The following is a 16,996-nucleotide window of genomic DNA, read 5'->3' on the forward strand; positions in this document are numbered from 1 at the left end:
GTCGTTGTATGCTTCCAATAGCTAGCTTCGTCGTGTTTGAAACCTCGTCATAATGTCCCACGAGAGTCTTCCACATATCAGCAAATGATTTACAGGCAACCACCAAATTAAAATGTACATCATCGAGAGATTTACTTAACAAAAACCTCGCCAAGGCGTCCTTCTTTTTCCAATCAGCCAGTGTGGCATCCGTTGGTTGCTCTCTCGATCCATCAGCCACATCAAACACATCGTTTGCTTCGAGATGAGCCTGAATTTCAAAACGCCAACGAACGTAATTGCTTGAGTTCAGTTGCGTAACAGACTTCAAGTTTATTTCCATCCTTGCAGATTCAAGCGATGTTACTTGGACCTCTGTCTTCCTTGCACACTATCACTCTCCTTTTTTTTATTATTATTATAGCCGTTCACACTCCTGGGCCCATAACCTATTGGGATTTTTATTGCTGAATAAGATAAAAATACAGAGCTTGGTTTCTGGCGCGTGCGAACAATAATAAAAAAAGGTTAGGTTAGTACGAGAAGGGTGCTCACGCCATCTGTCAGGTAACTGATATAATAATAAACAAGAAAACGTGATATACATATAGTGGGACTAACGGCATACAATCAACACATACATATAATAAAAAATAAATAAAAGAAATATGATATAATGTATACATATTTTGTATAAATTTAAATTTTTTAAAATTTATTTTATTATATGTTTTTATATTTAATTGTAAATTTAATTTTGCGATCTTACGATACAAAATATTAATTTTATTTGCATACTGCAAATTTATAAATGCTTGCAAAGCTATTACAATGAGTCTCAAAATTACACATAATGTAATTATGTGCACAGAAATTTTTTACAGCATTAAACATTTTTATGCATAATTACAACATTTTGTGTATAATAAAGTATTATTATGAATTATTATGAATATTGGCGAGTGAGAGACACCGGAGTATCTCACTCTTATTAATAACAAATGTGTGAGACAGCGAAAGGATACCGCGAGCCGACATTACGTCCAATTAGGTTGATCATTCATTTATATGTACATGACCGGACAAAACCTCCGGTTGTAAAAATTATCATTTTAAATCGTTTATATTTCGTGAAGAGTTTTGAAGTATTATTGAAGTAAAATTCCTTGCATCATTCTCTGTAATAGATCTCAAATGCTATTGTCATAAAATTTAATTGTATCAGGTTTTGAAACATAATACAAAAATTAGAAATTGTTTTATTGTAGGTTTTAACCGTCACTCTTTCAAAGTATTGTGAAATGTCTAAACGTAAGTTTAATTTTATATATTAGGTGTTGGAATTTATTCGTAGCGTTTTACAAGAGATGGCACAAGCAGTACACTATTTCGTTGTTACCTATAGTTCTGTATACATTGTAAACATCTATCATAGGACGTCATTTGCCGTACATAACCTTTCTTGAAATCATATAATAAATAACAATACTGTATAATTCATTGAATATGTCAAAATTTGTGCCAGATAAAGTGTTTTTGCGGGGAGTTTTGCTTCATTACTTTAATATGAACAAAAGTGCAGCTGAAGCTCATCGTATTTTAGTGGATGTGTATAGTGAACATGCTCTGGCTGAGCAAACGTGTAGGAAGTGGTTTGCACGTTTTAAAGCTGGTGATTTCGACTTGGATGACAAGGAGCGACCTGGTCAGCCGAAAAAATTTGAAGATAACGATTTGCAGGCACTGCTCAATGAAAACTCATGTCAAACACTTAAAGAATTATCTACGTCATTGGAAGTTGACTTCTCAACAATAGGAAAACGTCTTAAAAGTTTGGGCATGATCCAGAAGGAAGGACATTGGGTCCCATATGAATTGAAACCAAGGGATATTGAGAGACGTTTTCTCACGTGCGAACTGCTGCTTCAACGGCAGAAAAGAAAAGGTTTTTTGCATCGGATTGTTACCGGTGACGAAAAGTGGATCCATTATGACAATCCAAAGCGCAGAAAGTCATGGGTTAAGCCCGGCGAACCATTAACATCAGTGGCAAAGCCCAATATCCATGGCTCAAAGCTCCTGCTCTGTATTTGGTGGGATCAGAAGGGTGTCATATACTACGAACTGCTAAAACCGCATGAAACCGTTACTGGAGATCTCTACCGACGGCAACTGATGCGCTTGAGCCGTGCATTGAAGCAAAAACGGTCGGAATACTTCGAAAGACACGATAAAGTCATCTTGCTGCACGACAATGCTCGCTCACACGTTGCAAAACCGGTAAAAACATACCTGGAAACACTTAAATGGGAAGTGCTACCGCACCCGCCGTATTCTCCTGATATTGCACCTAGCGACTACCACTTGTTTCGATCATTAGCTCATAGCTTGTGCGAGCAGAAGTTCACATCTTACGAAGATTGTACAAAATGGTTCGATTCCTGGATTTCATCTAAAGATGAACAGTTCTTCCGACGCGGTATTCATTCACTGCCCGAAAGATGGTCAAAAGTAGTAGAAAGTGATGGGAAGTACTTTCATTAATGTATTTTTTAATGCTCATGTGAAATAAATAACATTCTTTCATTAAAAAAACGCTACGAATTAATTCCAACACCTAATATAATTTAACAAAACTGACATCAGATAAAGAAGATATCATCAAGCATGATTATGAGATGATACGTATGCACCTGTGTTCTCCATTAATTGAATGCAATAACCAAGATGACTATGCAATATATCTAATAAAAAACAATATAGAAATAGGAACAAGTAATGCTATATAGTTTCAATTATATTTTTATATATTAAAGTATATTATCGTAAGTCTGATAAAGGAATTAATTTTTTTATATAAACAGGAAGGGTCTTCCAAAATTAGATAATGAACAAAGAAGAATTTTGTTTAACTTTACTGGTGATGATTGTCTACATGGAATCGATCATATAGTGAAAGTTATTAATAACTTAATGCAAATGCAACGTAAATTGACAATCCCATGCGTTAAGAATTTTACAAAATATGAAATCGTAAAGCATGCGTTACAAGATTTGTATGTACATGACCAAACCTCTAGTTGTAAAAATTATCATTTTAAATCGTTTGTATTTCGTATGAAGAGTTTTGAAGTGCAAACAAAAATATATTTTAATATATAAAAATATAATTAAAACTGTACAGCATTACCTATTTCTATTTCTGTATTATTTTTTATTAGACATATTGCATAGTTATCTTGGTTATTGCATTTTTTAATTAATGGAGAACATAGTTGCATAATCATGCTTGATGATATCTTCTTTATCTGATGTCAGTTTTGTTAAATTATGTATAAAATTAAACTTAACTTACGTTCAGATACTTCACAATACTTTGAAAGAGTGACGGTTCAAACCTACAATAAAACAATTTCTAATTTTTGTATTATGTTCCAAAACTTGATACAATTAAATTCTATGACAATAGCATTTGAGATTTATTACAGAGAATGATGCAAGGAATTTTGTCTTACAGTGTCAGTTACTCATTCATCTTGTTGATCGAATAACAACCAGAAAACGTATAATGGAATTATTCGGAATGGATTCCAATCAAAATTAAATTATTTCCTACGTTTCTATTGTGTTTTTTAAAGAAACTGTAGGAAAACTAAATAATTCCGATCGGAACTCATTCTAAGCAATTTCGTAATACATCCTGGAATATCAAAATACTAGAGAAACTACCTATCATGTCTAATGGAATTTTCGTAGCGCCTGTATCTATATATCGATCAAATACATGATATTTTAATATTTAATTAAAAATGTCTGGATGACTCACAAATGTTTTTAATGTACTTCATAACTCTTCATACGAAATAGAAATGATTCCATATATAAATTTTGTTGAATTTAGATCCGGTTAATTATTTCGGTCAAATACATGGTCCAAAAAAGAATGATTAATTATAATTAATAGAATGACTCACAAACAACCTTTTTATTTGTACTTCAAAACTTTTTATACGAAATACAAACGATTTAAAATGATAATTTTTACAACCGGAGGTTTGTCCGATCATATATGAATTGATCATTCTCCCGGTTCCTCCAATGTATACTTGCTCACAGGAACAAGGTATTTTGTATATTCCTGCGCAGCTGAGTGGAAATCTTTGATCTTTAGGATTTCTTAAGATTTGTCCTATTTTTTTGGGTAGTTTAAAGATAGTTCGGATATTGTATTTGTTTAATATCCTCCCAATCCGATCTGTTGTTCCTTTGACATATAGAAATATAAAAGAATAAATAGGATCCTTTCGTTTAGTTAACCTAAATATAATAGAAATATAATAGGATAAAAGAATACCAACGTAATGTCAGGCTAAAACACGTCACGCAATCAGCATTATTAGAGCATAACATCGAAACAGGACATCAACTGTTTGATAAAACAATCACAATAGCCAACATTACATCATACTTTCCAAGAAAGTATAGGAAAGCCATAGAGATACAAAAACACCCTAACAATCTAATTAGAGATAATGGCTACAACATAAATAAAATATGGAAAACCATTCTTCCGGTTATTGAAGACTGACCAATTTCCTCTACCTCTCCCCCCTTCCTCCATCCACAATTCTCTTTTTTCCCCCTACCAATCCAACGAATAGCATAATATAAAAAGAACGGCCCAGAGCCCCGGAGAAATAGTCCAGTATCAGACTGCTCCTCGCCCTGATGAAGTGGACTGTAAGGTTCACGAAACGTTGACATTCCAAGAATGGATCTGGACACGGAGGAAACTCGCAAAACGCATAATCTTTATATAGAAAGCACCTATGGAAGCCTCAAGAATATTACATAATAATATATTTATATATTATTTATATACACAACATTTGTCGAGGGACGTTTATTTCCTCGCGTACTAGGAATGCCGAGCATTAGACTGCTTAAAAAGTAGAGAGAACGAAAATCATGAAAGTTCATGATGATATAGTATGGTTGTTTTAAAATTTACTGCCACTGAAAATCTATAGATTTGCACGTAAAATTATAGATTTTCAGTGACAGTAAATTTTCTACAGGAATATGGAATTAAAATTATTTAAAACTAAAGTTATTTAAAACTTCCAAAAAATTCAGGTTATTTCGTTTTTCCGTCAAATTTAGTTGTAGATGGACGTAAGGTTTAGTCGTTAATCGCGCACAGACTGTCAGCATTAATATGAAAGGTGATCATTTCTAAATTTGTAAAAATTTTCGAGGGAAAAAATCGAAGTCCTTGGGTGTACGACATCCGTCACATGACGTCCGACATTCATCGCAACAATTGCTGGATTCACACTGAATCCGATATGCGTATAACATTTCTGCAACCGATGATACGAAGCAAAATCCTGTTTTCTGATTGTTTACAGAACGTCGTACGACGCACGTCGGATCCACTATGAATCCAGCAAATGAATGTCAGATGTCATACGTAATGTGAATCCTATATTTCAAATACGGTGGGTTCATTCGGAACGACTCCGAGCAACTTCCGAGAGACAAAACAAACAATACTATAGAAGTTATAGACGATCGTGGAGTCTTAAGTCAGTAAGAAACTGACCAATTCTAATCGAATATTCTCCTTACATTTGATTGTGATTGTTTGGTTTCCTACGACTTAAGACTCTACGATTGTCTACGACTTCTATCTAGAGGACCTTTTAAGCCGGTTCTACATAGAGAGCTTACAATCAGAGTGACGCATACGGGTATCACTTGTGATTGGTCCGCCATGTTTTAGCCATTCCCTCCAGTTTTTTAAACGCATTATTTTCTAAATTTTGAAAAAATGCTCACAAATTAAAAAATGATAATAAATAAATATTATATATAAAATAATAAAACTTTTACATATATTATTTATTATAAAATTTCATTTATTTTGTACTATTGCAATATTGTACATTTTGTAATATTGCACAATACTTTATACAAAACGTTATTTATTGCACATTATTTACGCTATTAAATGCGCTAGTTTATTATTCATTTTCTGTTCCTACATTTTAGGAGCAAAATACATTTGTAATAATATAAAAGATATCAAAAATTCAGAAAAATATTTTATATATATATATATATATATATATATACCATTTCATAAAATATTATATATTAAATATCGTAATTATCATATTATTTGATTTAGACTCACAATGCAATGATAATTGAAAAGATTATGACAAAAAGAGAAAGAATTAAATTCGTAACTAATGTGATAACTATACATATACTTAGTGCCAAGACACTACCGTGATTTAGATATTATAATTATTCTGTGTATATTTTATGTTAATTTTTATTTTAATATTTTAAATATATTATTTATAAAGAATAAATTACCTCATATATAGATGAATTTTTTGACGGTGTCCAATTTTTATATTTGCCATTTATACTCTTTAACCAATTCATTCGGCGTTCTGTGTCTTTCGGAATTATTTTCATAACATATTCTTTTTTTAATTGTTACAAAACGGTACTGTACATCCAACCTAATAAAAATATTTCTAAAATAATTTCGATAATTTTATTTTTATCAATGTACCTTTACATATCTATGTCGTTCAATGCTGTTGCATCTAACCCTAAAACTGACAGTCTGTTGGATAGACTGAGACCGTATATTTCTTTCTCTCTCGCAGAATTTCGCTAAAATATGACGTCTCTTTCGTATGGTGCCACTCTGATTATAGGCTCTCTAGTTCTATATTAATTGCAAGCTGTTCTATACCAAGCCTATTCTATACCATGAAACAAAAAAATTGCTCACAATTCACAGATTTACTATCCATCAAAAGTTCCGCAAATGGCGTTTAAAAAGACTCGAAATTTGACCAATCAGGAGATTGATGCCCCTCATGCCTTGACTCTCACTAGAGAGATTCTAGACAATACTGTAAGGCTGGGTTTACACCTTAACGGAAAAATGGAAAGTGGTAAAGTGGAAGCCAATCAGAACTCGTGGAAAGACAGAAGTAAGTAAAATGTACTACTACTACTACGAGTTCCGTTTGGCTTTTTCGTCGAAGTGTGAACCCGGCCTAAGAAATTTACTAGATATAGACACAACAGAGATACCAACAGCGTCAAGACAATGTAACTCGGTGGCAGAACGAAAGTCTACCAACTCGGAGGAGAGAACAGACTTGGGATCGAGACGAGGAGCGCCCTGGGGATCGATTCTGTATTTTCAAATAGGAGTCGATTGTGTATCTTGAAATGAGGTGAAAATTACAAAAGTGAACAAATTCATTAAAATATTCATAATTTAATTAGTCAATACTTAGTAATAATTGCTCATTTTTGTAATTTTCATCTCATTTCAAAATATTGGGTCATCTAAAAAGTATTCGCGGTTTTTTGTCACTAGATGGTGATCTAATGACAAAAAACCGCGGATACTTTTTAGATGACCCAATATATAATCGAGCCTGAGATGAAAATTATAAAAATGAGCTAATTTACTAGAATACTGATTATTTCATTGGTCAACACCTAGTAAATTTGCTCACTTGTAATTTTCACCTTGTTTGAAGATACAGAATCGATCCCCTGATATTTTTCTCTGTTGTCATCAATTGTTTACAATACAATCAAAAATTTTCTCTCTGACGGGAGAGAGGTTAGAGAAAGTAGTGAGGTTATGAAGTATCGCCATCAAGTGGCGCGACGGAATCTAAACTTTTGGACGGTATTCGGATATGGTCACGCTACTTTAATTTGAACTGCTTGAACACAATGTGATATAATGTTCGTACACAAACGAGATTTTTCTCTAAGTTATGCGAACGTCGGTGAACGTGAGCAAGTTGCAATAAATATAAATTTCGTCTGGTCGGATTCGCCATCATTTCATCAGCGAGCACTATATCAGAAGAAAAAAAAGAAAAGACAAATTTCGTACGCGTGTAATTGACCTCCTTTGATCAGACATTCGTTTGGTGAGGATTTTTATCATCTGTTGCATTTAAAAAAAACAGTCTGAGATATGGCTGGTACTATGAGACAGTTGGAGGAGCGTCAGCTCCCCGCAGAGGTGACGATGATGCTGTGGTCACCAAAGATGGATCTTTTAGCAATTAGCAATGTCAAAGGTTAGATTTAAAAACTAATATTGTAAAGGTATTGCTTAACATTAATATTTGTTTTCCTTCTTTTAATAATTGTTCATAAAAAAAAAACAAAAAAATTACTTGATTAAATTTTAACAAAGGGAACACCAGGTGACAAGTGTCGGGAATTTTGATGCGCTTTTTAAGGCTGTTCTTGAGCGAAAAAAAATCGATATATGTCCGGCCGTTTCAGCCATCAGTCCATAGTTTTGAAAAAATCAATTTTTTAAATAATTATTGTAATAATTTGAAAAACGTATTGTATAAAAAAATATCAATATTTTTAAATAAATTTCATTTTAATTCAATGTTATTAATTTTAATTATTTTTTTATTGTAATGAAATTTAATGAAATTACAAAATTAATATTATAGATAATTAAACTCATTTATGAAATATTTATTATTATCAACACACAGTGTTTTTTTTTGTTCAAGAACAGTATAAAAAGAGCATCAAAATCCCTGACTTTTTTATTACTGCATTTTCTTATTTTTACCATGAGAAAATATGATATTAAAAAATTCTTGATGTTCCCTTTGTTAGATATTTAACGAATATTAATAAGATAATTAAAAAAAAACTTTGTTATCCACAACGTAAAATTTTATAGGTGAAGTTGTCCTTCATAGACTCACATGGCAAAGAGTATGGTTGTTGAGTCCTCAAGACGAATCTGATATCACAGCTCATTTGGCATGGAGACCAGATGGAAAACTGCTTGCGGTGTGCTATGAGATTTCTAAGCTATTATGTCTTGTTGACGTTGAGACTAAAAATATTATTCATAAAATTAAATTGTCTACAAACGAATTGACTGTTTGTGTTAAATGGTTGCCACTGTCTAATTCTGAACATGAAGGTTCATTAACAAGTGATAAAACTAATAAACCTACAGGCGAATATCTGCCACCTCTGCCTAGTTTAATCAGAAGTTATAGCGCAGAACCTGAGCGGAAAGAATTTCTGTCTCACATCCTGGATATGCTCTTTGTAAATATCATAAAGCACAATCCTAATAGACAGCATTTGTAATTTTATGATTAATAGTTATATATATTTTTTATAGATTGGTCAAAAAAATGGCACAGCATTAATGTATATTTTTGGCATGTTTTATTGTGGCACTATAACTATAGGCCATGGACCAATCTTGCAAATCACAGGTGGATCTAATAACCCGATATGGATCACATGGAAGGATAATAATTGTATTAAGACAACTAGAGTATCTTGTCCATTATTTGAGAAAATAGAGTTTCTTAAGGTATCTTGAGAGTAACGCACGTACGCACGCGTGCGCACACACACATATGTTGCGAGTAACATATTCATAGTAAAGATTTAAAACAAAATTTTCTTAATATTATGCATAAGAATTTAAAATTTGTTAAAAAGAACATTAAGTTAATTTATATCTTTTATTCTTAGGTTGCGCAAACTCAAGCCAATATAGAATGTTTGAAAGATTATCTCTCACGAACCTTAATGGCTACTTGCGAAGCTTGGGAGACAATACTCTTGGAAATGGATGAAAAACTCGCACGATATGCAGAAGCAAATCCACCTGGTAGTATGTCTGCAGATTTTTTAGAACTATTAATGATCGGAATACCTACGAAAAATTTAGAAACTTTTCTACTTAGAGATCTCACAGAGAAAGGATTAAAAAAATTTGGACATAGTATTGAAATGTGTTACAGTAATATACAAGTATGTTGAAAAATTTACTTTTTTTATTTAATTGTGTATATTATACAAGTTTAGAATGTAGATTATTTTCAGAAACTAGTCTCGAAAAATTTAACTAGCGTTGGTATGGCCTTGGTTTATCAATTAGCTGAATTGAGAGGTATGGTGAGAGTAGGCGACACATATGAAGCATTAGGACTACGTGATGAAATACTTATAACTAATGCCATTAATGAATTTGAAGCTTTCTTGGCAAAATCGTATGAAATCGAACAAGTTATAGACCAGAGTATGCGCAATTATAAAGCATTTTTCCGGTACAAGTAAAAAATTGAATGATTAATTAACTTATTTATATTTAATAATTCATTTTTAATTTCTTGTTACATTTATAGATGGTTGTACGTAGCCATTCTTCAACTAACGGATGAAAGAGCACCATCGGAAGTAAGTCGTGTAAGCCAGCAGGAATTAACATTTATAGCAGAATTTTTGAGTGACTTTGATAAACCAAAAGCAAATGGTAAAGTAAATTTAGAAAAATTGGGTCAATATTTGCGTCATGAAAATCTGCAGACTCCCCTGACTTCGGAAGGAAGCGAATGGGCTATTATGCTCGATGCAAATGATTGCTTGCGCAATTATGCACATATAGTAAAGCAAAATTTTAATTTATCTTTACTACAGTCTCATGTAAAATTAGTTGCCGCTGTAGAAAATGTTTTTGCTGAAGCCTATCAGAGCTTAGTTGATCACTTTGTGATGATCTCCATCTCTTTGCCATCATTTACATCTCTCATGTCTTCACAAACTGTTACAAACGATGGAAATTTTTTGTTAGCTATGAGCGAGACTGATAGCAAATTGTTAAGACTTTTTAACATAAAATATTTGTCTATAGACCCTATATCTCTTAGTTCAAAGATGGTCACGTTAGATGTGAGTCAGAAACAAGGTTAGTAGCTTAATAATATTATAATACATACAATTATAATATAATTAATTTGTTTCTCTATCACGTTATAAGAATAATTAACTTTTCTGCATATCTAGGAGAATGTTCAAAAGAAAACATTGATACTGTGATAGTAGATCTGCAATTTTACTCACAAGATTATCTTAGTTTACTTATATTGAATAAACAAACTCATGCATCGTTTCTCATACAAATGCCATTACATAGTATGCTTGAATATCAAGATAATGATGCAATAATATCAATAACTGACATCATCAGTACAACGTGGCCGAAACCGTTTCAAGGAATATCTGCGAGACGACTAGCAGTCAGTGGTTCTCGAAAAGTAGCTGCTATTTTGAATGAAAATAATAGAAAAATTCGTTTACTCGAAACTGAAGCGGAACCTGAAGATGAGGAAGATGAAGAGGAGGAAGAAGGACGTTTTGTGGAAAGTATGATGGATACCACACCTAATGCACATTTTTCTGCAGAAACAAAAACTGACGTACAAGAGTTCTACAAGAAAGAAAACTGAAGTAAAATATATTTAAGGTATGAATAACTTATATAAAAAGATTGATTGTAAATGACAACATTTTGTGTAATTGAAAATTTTGATTTATTTCTCAAAATCGGTTTTAAATTTATTTATTTTAAATAAATTACAAGGTATACATTTCTAAAATACATGTATTGCAAAATATACACTTAAGAATAAAATACTAAAATAATGTAATTTCATGATATAATATGATTAAAACTTATGGCATTGCTTGCTCCTTCTGCATTTGTTTAAATACTTTAGGAAAATCAATGTCAAGAACAGCGTTATCTATTCCAACGTTTTCGACACGTGATGAAACACTAGGTGCATTATCTGACGTATAGCGTGCTGGAGAATTTTCTCTTGACTCCTCGAGATCTGTACAAATAATCATATATAAAAGATAATCATATTTTCAGTATAAAAATACATTTTCTTTCTATTCATTAATTTTTATAAAAAATTACCAAAGAATCTTTGACTTCTTCTTTTCTTAACAGTAATAACTAGAAGAAGGACAGCTACAGCAACCACTAATACCATAACAGCAGTCATTGCCCGTAACAGATTTGTCTATTCAAATATACATTTTAATAAAATGCAGGCTTGTGATTATTCTTATGTATATATACATATATGTATACATTGTGTGTGTGTGTGTGTGTGTGTGTATTATATATATTAAAATACCTCAAAATCATTTTCCCATAGTTGCTCCCAATCGTTTGTAACTATTAATTCAATAGAATGAACTTTTAATTGAGAATCGTCAAATAAACCTTTTGAAAAACATTTATAAAATCCAGATTCTGCTGTTGATACACCCTAATTATAATTTTGATAATACAAAATCTTATTAAATACTGACTGTTATTTAAAAGAGAAAAATTTGAAGAATATACATTTTAAAAACATACTCTAATTTGAAGCATGCCAGTCAGTACTTCATAATTATATTTCTTTTCATTTAAAGGATTCCCTGGACCAATAACATTGTTAGTTCCAAATTGCCAGAACATGAAACGATGATGTTCATCAATACTTAAGCATGGGAGTTCAGCCAAGTGTCCAGCTAGCACTTCTTTCACTGTTACTACGTCATTTGCAGTTTCGGATTTTTGTAATATAAATGTTAAATAAAAAAATATAAAAAGCCACATTGTCACCTAAAAATCAATATTAAATATACTTTTTATAGATTATTTCAATTAGAGAGAAAGAGAGAAAAACAATTTTTTATATATAAAATTGTATGTGTATGTGTAAAAAAAATAAAAATATATCCAAGAAAATGTAAAAGTTATATAGAAATACATTCAATTACTATATTCTGCCACAATCAATATTAGCAAACTGTTAGATATTATTAGTCTGTCTTCTTTCATGATTACATTCTAATTACATTTATCACCTTTTTTTCACAATTGCAAAACCAGTTTGTTGTTCACAGATGATTGTCACAATAATTATACATCATAAGACTTTTCTAAGTGAATGTTGTGTAATCATAAAAACAATTCTCTCTTCCTCTCTCTCTCTTGCAAACAGTTGTTAACTTGCTTTTATTTTTTCTATGTAATTAAATTCAGCGATAATAGCATTTATATAAATTATTAATTATAAATTGGAAACACTTTCATTTACTGATGAGAAGATTGCTACAAGCACTGTCATGGAGTTACTTATTTTTAACTCTGTCCTATTCGGCCTTGTGCAATACTAAGTATTTATAGTAGACTAGATCTATACTTTACAATTGCTGTATGTTCTCAAATCCTGTGCTATAAATCAATTTAATCTTACCAAAGAAAACTTTGCCTTATGTTTGAATAAATGAATGAATGAATAAAACAGATAAACAGATATAAAAAATATTTCTATATTTTATCATATTTAAATTAACGCTTACAAAACGAACATACTTTATTATTTAATACAACATGGAATATAAATGGAATATAAATTGAATAATTTATAAAAATGTTTATCAAATAATTAATTATGTACAGCAAATAACACTTAAATAATTTTTTTATTAATATAATATATACACACCCTTAAATAACTTTAAATAAACAAATTCATCCATCATCAATATGTAGTTTGTAGCATTAAATGATAAATAACATCTATGGCTAATATTGGAAGAAGTAGCCAGAATGGTGCTAATACTGCTTTCGCTGGTAGAGACCAGTGAGGAGCCTCTAATTTCAAACAAATCAAAATCTGTGCACACAATTTCAAGATCACAGCTATCATGTATCGTGTCTGAAACAATTTTATGTATTAGGTGTTGGAATTAATTCGTAGCGTTTTACAAGTGATGGGAAGTACTTTCATTAATGTATTTTTTAATGCTCATGTGAAATAAATAACATTATTTCATTAAAAAACGCTACGAATTAATTCCAACACCTAATACATTAAAATTTGGTTTTACTTAATTAACTGGAGATTTATATCGTTAGAAATATTTCTTAATTATTACGTTTCTTTTCTTACACAAAATATTACTTTTTATAATTGTACGCGAAAAAAATCAAATTGAAATAAAATATTTTTAATCGCAAGAGGATAAAAGAAAATTTTATTTTATTGTTTTATCAAATTATAAAACACTTACTTCTCGCTTCAAACTAAAGTTACGTACATTCTTGCAGTACGAAATCATATTGAATACAATATAAATAAGGAGAATGTTGTCGTAAAGCCACATTGGAATGAAAATTATGAACCAATTCCATTGTATTCTCTGATCAAGCCTCAAAACAAGTAAGATCAAGAATATGAGCAAATTGAACCAAGTGAACAAAGCGCGATGTAAAACCGCCATGAATTATTTAAATTAAATATATACACAATTTCTCATAAATTTGTATTGATAACTTTTGACAATTCTAACCTTTAGCGACAAATCTACAGCCGCTACATTCTGTAGGTATCCTGTTTTATCGACAAGGTATTATCGATAGACGACAAGTATTACCAATTATGATATTTTAGGCTACATTCCAAACTTTCTCTCCAAGAAAAATTTTACTCGAAATATATAATACACATAACGTATACTATGGCACATAGAGTAAAATCTTCCTCGGAGAGAAAGTTTTGGAACGTAGTCCTAAAAAATAATATGGTATAAAGCTAGTCAGTAGTTACACACATTTCCCGTAATAGTAAGGAAACATAATAAAAGGAACAGAGAATAAGAATTTCAATTTAGAAATTAATGTATTATGGAATACACAGTTTCTGATAGATTCAATTTTACAAATTGAAATTCTTATTCTCTGTTGTTTGTTTCCTGTTCCTTTTATTGTGCGGAGTCCCTAATAGTAAGGTTTTTGACCAATCGCGTTGCTCGATTGTTAAGCTAGTCACACGCACTTTCCATAACAGTAACTTCGGATCTACAATAGATTTTTAAGCTTTAAGCCATAAGGAATGGACAAATCACAATAAATTATTCTCTTCGCATTTGACTGTAGTTGGTTTCTTATGGCTTAAGGCTGGATTCACACTTTGATGGAAAAGCGGAAGCCAATCGGAATTCGCAGTAGTAATAGTAGACGGTACATTTCGCTTGTCTGCTTCAGTCTTTCCACGAGATCTGATTGGCTTTTTGGCTTCTGCTTTTTCACTTTCCGTTTTTCCATCAATGTGTGAACCCGGCCTAAGGCTTAAAACACTATTGTAGATCCGGACTAAGGGGCTTCGCACAATAAAAGGAACAGAAAACAGAGAATAAGAATTTTAATCTATCAGAAATTGTGTATTCCATAATACATGATTTCTGATAGGTTAAAATTCTTATTTTCTGTTCTTTGATCCCTGTTCCTTTTATTGTGCAGAGCCCCTAACAGTAAAGTTTTCGACCAATCGTATTGCTTGATTGTTAAGTCACACACACTTTTAAGATTTTGTAAAATATTTTTAAAGTAACAAATTTATGTTACACATATTTTACAAAACCCTAAAAATTTAAATTACAGAGAAAAGTTTGATTGGTGATTAAAAACAGAATCTCCTATATTAACTTAATCTCGACGAATATATCTCTCTGGTTAAACGCTACCAACGCTACACTAGGATCGTTCATGTTTGGATATACCCTTAAGGCCATTCTACATTGGTCGTATCGTAGCGTTGAAAGCGTCGTAAGCATCATGCGACTTAAAAATTAAAGCATTGAATTGGCTGAAGCAACAAGTTTGTGACTTGTGACGTCTACGATACGACCAATGTAGTGTAAGAAATTCACTAGATATACACCCAACAGAGATACCAACAGCGTCAGAGCTGTGTAGCTCAGTGGCAGAGCGAAAGTCCATTAACTCAGAGAAGAGAACAACCTGGGATCGAGACGAGGAGCGCTCTGATATCCTTCTCTGTTGTCGTCAACTGTTTACAGTAGAATGGCCTTTACGGACGACCGAATTGAGCAATGCAATTGATCAAAAACCTATGTTGTGTTTATGGTCACTGTTACGAAAAGTGTATGTGACTAGCTTAAATTAGTATTAGAATTTAATAGCGTTTTCTCTTGGAACCTCGCACTATACCAGTTGCATGTAAGTGCTGTATCAGTGCTGCACTACACAAGTGTACATACATGGTGTACACTACTTCATGCTATCGTGTTTAATTTTGCTACCGGTTGACTTCCATTTTCAAATTATTAATGTCATATTGGCTCTACACCGTCTCGTGTAGCAAAATCCTACTTCCTCGTACATAAAATTTACACTACACTATGTAGCCACGGAAACACGTTACATTGAGTGAGTTCGCCTACTACCAGCCAAGGGAACACTGAGTGTTGCACTGATGGGCGATAGTGCAGCCAAGAGAAAACGCTATAAGCGGCACACGATGTGCTGGTTTTCCTGCTGGATTGCTAACTAAATTAGAATCTTGCTACCGTAATCGCTACGTATTCAATACGGTGGCAAGATTCTAATTTACGAGGGGCATCCAGAAAATAAGTTCCGTTTGTATTATATGTTTAGTAAGTTCGATGTATGAGCGAGCTGGCAACACAGCATTGAAGAGGGGAAGCTACCGAATAGAATGAGCGGTGTTCGGCGTCAGTAGCTCGTGAAACACGGTCAGGAGAGGTTATCAAAATGGAGTCCTCCACTTCGCGTCCCGCCACCTCCATTCCGATTCCTTCTTGAGTTGTTTTGCGCGGCATCATTCAGTTTCTTTTTGCTCAAGATTTTAAATCGGTTGATATTCACAAACAGCTTGTTTCTGTATATGGAGAGAGTGTGATGAGTGAATCTATGGTGCGGAGATGGGTCCGAGAATTTAAGGCAGGAAGACATTCGCTTGAAGACGAAAGTGGGAGAGGCAGACCCTCCCTTATCACGGATGAGTTGACGACAAAAATTGAAAATGCGATTCGCAATGATCGTCGTTTACTTTAGATGAACTCCACAATCTTTTTCCAGAGATATCCCGAAGTCTTATCCATGAGATCGTTTCAGAAAAACTCGAATTTCGCAAGGTTTGCGCCCGTTGGGTTCCCAGAGAACTGACTCCTCTACACAAGGCCACACGAGTCAATTTAGTTGGGATGTTTTGACCCACCCACCGTATAGCCCGGATCTAGCACCATCGGACTACCATCTTTTTACGAAACTGAAGGAGTCCTTGGC

The 16,996-nt window shown here is 32.5% G+C and overlaps 3 protein-coding genes across 6 annotated transcripts; 1 reads left to right on the top strand and 2 right to left on the bottom strand.

Moving 5' to 3' along the window:
* The first annotated feature begins 7,128 nt into the window (after positions 1-7,128).
* On the top strand, positions 7,129-12,493 carry APC4 (anaphase-promoting complex subunit 4). Of its 4 annotated transcripts, none has more exons than XM_087408550.1 (9): positions 7,129-7,250; positions 7,563-8,120; positions 8,753-9,132; positions 9,209-9,406; positions 9,571-9,852; positions 9,925-10,148; positions 10,227-10,786; positions 10,885-11,344; positions 12,310-12,493. In XM_087408550.1, exons 2-8 carry the CDS (start codon positions 8,015-8,017, stop codon positions 11,325-11,327), a joined length of 2,193 nt encoding a protein of 730 aa, XP_087264676.1. In that variant the 5' UTR covers positions 7,129-7,250; positions 7,563-8,014; the 3' UTR covers positions 11,328-11,344; positions 12,310-12,493. The 4 variants fall into 4 exon arrangements, with proteins under 4 accessions (XP_087264676.1, XP_087264677.1, XP_011050433.2 ...); XM_087408551.1 differs by having other exon boundaries at positions 7,153-7,265; XM_011052131.2 differs by having other exon boundaries at positions 7,153-7,250; positions 7,569-8,120.
* Positions 11,425-12,496, bottom strand: LOC105143677 (uncharacterized). Its single transcript, XM_011052130.2, has 4 exons — positions 12,254-12,496; positions 12,027-12,161; positions 11,804-11,909; positions 11,425-11,714 (listed from the first exon to the last, which is right to left on the bottom strand). The coding sequence occupies exons 1-4, from the start codon at positions 12,494-12,496 to the stop codon at positions 11,554-11,556; spliced, it is 645 nt and encodes a 214-aa protein (XP_011050432.1). The 3' UTR covers positions 11,425-11,553.
* LOC147908780 (transmembrane protein 60) lies at positions 12,288-14,242 on the bottom strand. The gene is made up of 3 exons (XM_087408555.1): positions 13,960-14,242; positions 13,392-13,604; positions 12,288-12,502 (listed from the first exon to the last, which is right to left on the bottom strand). Exons 1-2 carry the CDS (start codon positions 14,167-14,169, stop codon positions 13,428-13,430), a joined length of 387 nt encoding a protein of 128 aa, XP_087264681.1. The 5' UTR covers positions 14,170-14,242; the 3' UTR covers positions 12,288-12,502; positions 13,392-13,427.
* Between the last annotated feature and the right edge of the window lie 2,754 nt (positions 14,243-16,996).

This window comes from Acromyrmex echinatior, chromosome 8, assembly GCF_024713525.1.
Source record: "Acromyrmex echinatior isolate Ae372 chromosome 8, ASM2471352v2, whole genome shotgun sequence".
NCBI lineage: Eukaryota > Metazoa > Arthropoda > Insecta > Hymenoptera > Formicidae > Acromyrmex > Acromyrmex echinatior.

Excerpts from the sequence above, each read along its gene's own strand:
- LOC147908780 (XM_087408555.1), bottom strand. The coding sequence starts at position 14,169 with ATGGCGGTTTTACATCGCGCTTTGTTCACTTGGTTCAATTTGCTCATA. Across the intron at positions 13,605-13,959 it reads ACTTTAGTTTGAAGCGAGAA|ACACGATACATGATAGCTGT; the intron begins GTAAGTGTTTTA and ends AAATTGTTTCAG.
- APC4 (XM_087408550.1), top strand. The coding sequence starts at position 8,015 with ATGGCTGGTACTATGAGACAGTTGGAGGAGCGTCAGCTCCCCGCAGAG. Across the intron at positions 9,407-9,570 it reads AGAAAATAGAGTTTCTTAAG|GTTGCGCAAACTCAAGCCAA; the intron begins GTATCTTGAGAG and ends TTTTATTCTTAG. Across the intron at positions 9,853-9,924 it reads TGTGTTACAGTAATATACAA|AAACTAGTCTCGAAAAATTT; the intron begins GTATGTTGAAAA and ends GATTATTTTCAG.
- LOC105143677 (XM_011052130.2), bottom strand. The coding sequence starts at position 12,496 with ATGTGGCTTTTTATATTTTTTTATTTAACATTTATATTACAAAAATCC. Across the intron at positions 12,162-12,253 it reads CTGGCATGCTTCAAATTAGA|GGTGTATCAACAGCAGAATC; the intron begins GTATGTTTTTAA and ends AATTATAATTAG. Across the intron at positions 11,910-12,026 it reads TATGGGAAAATGATTTTGAG|ACAAATCTGTTACGGGCAAT; the intron begins GTATTTTAATAT and ends ATATTTGAATAG.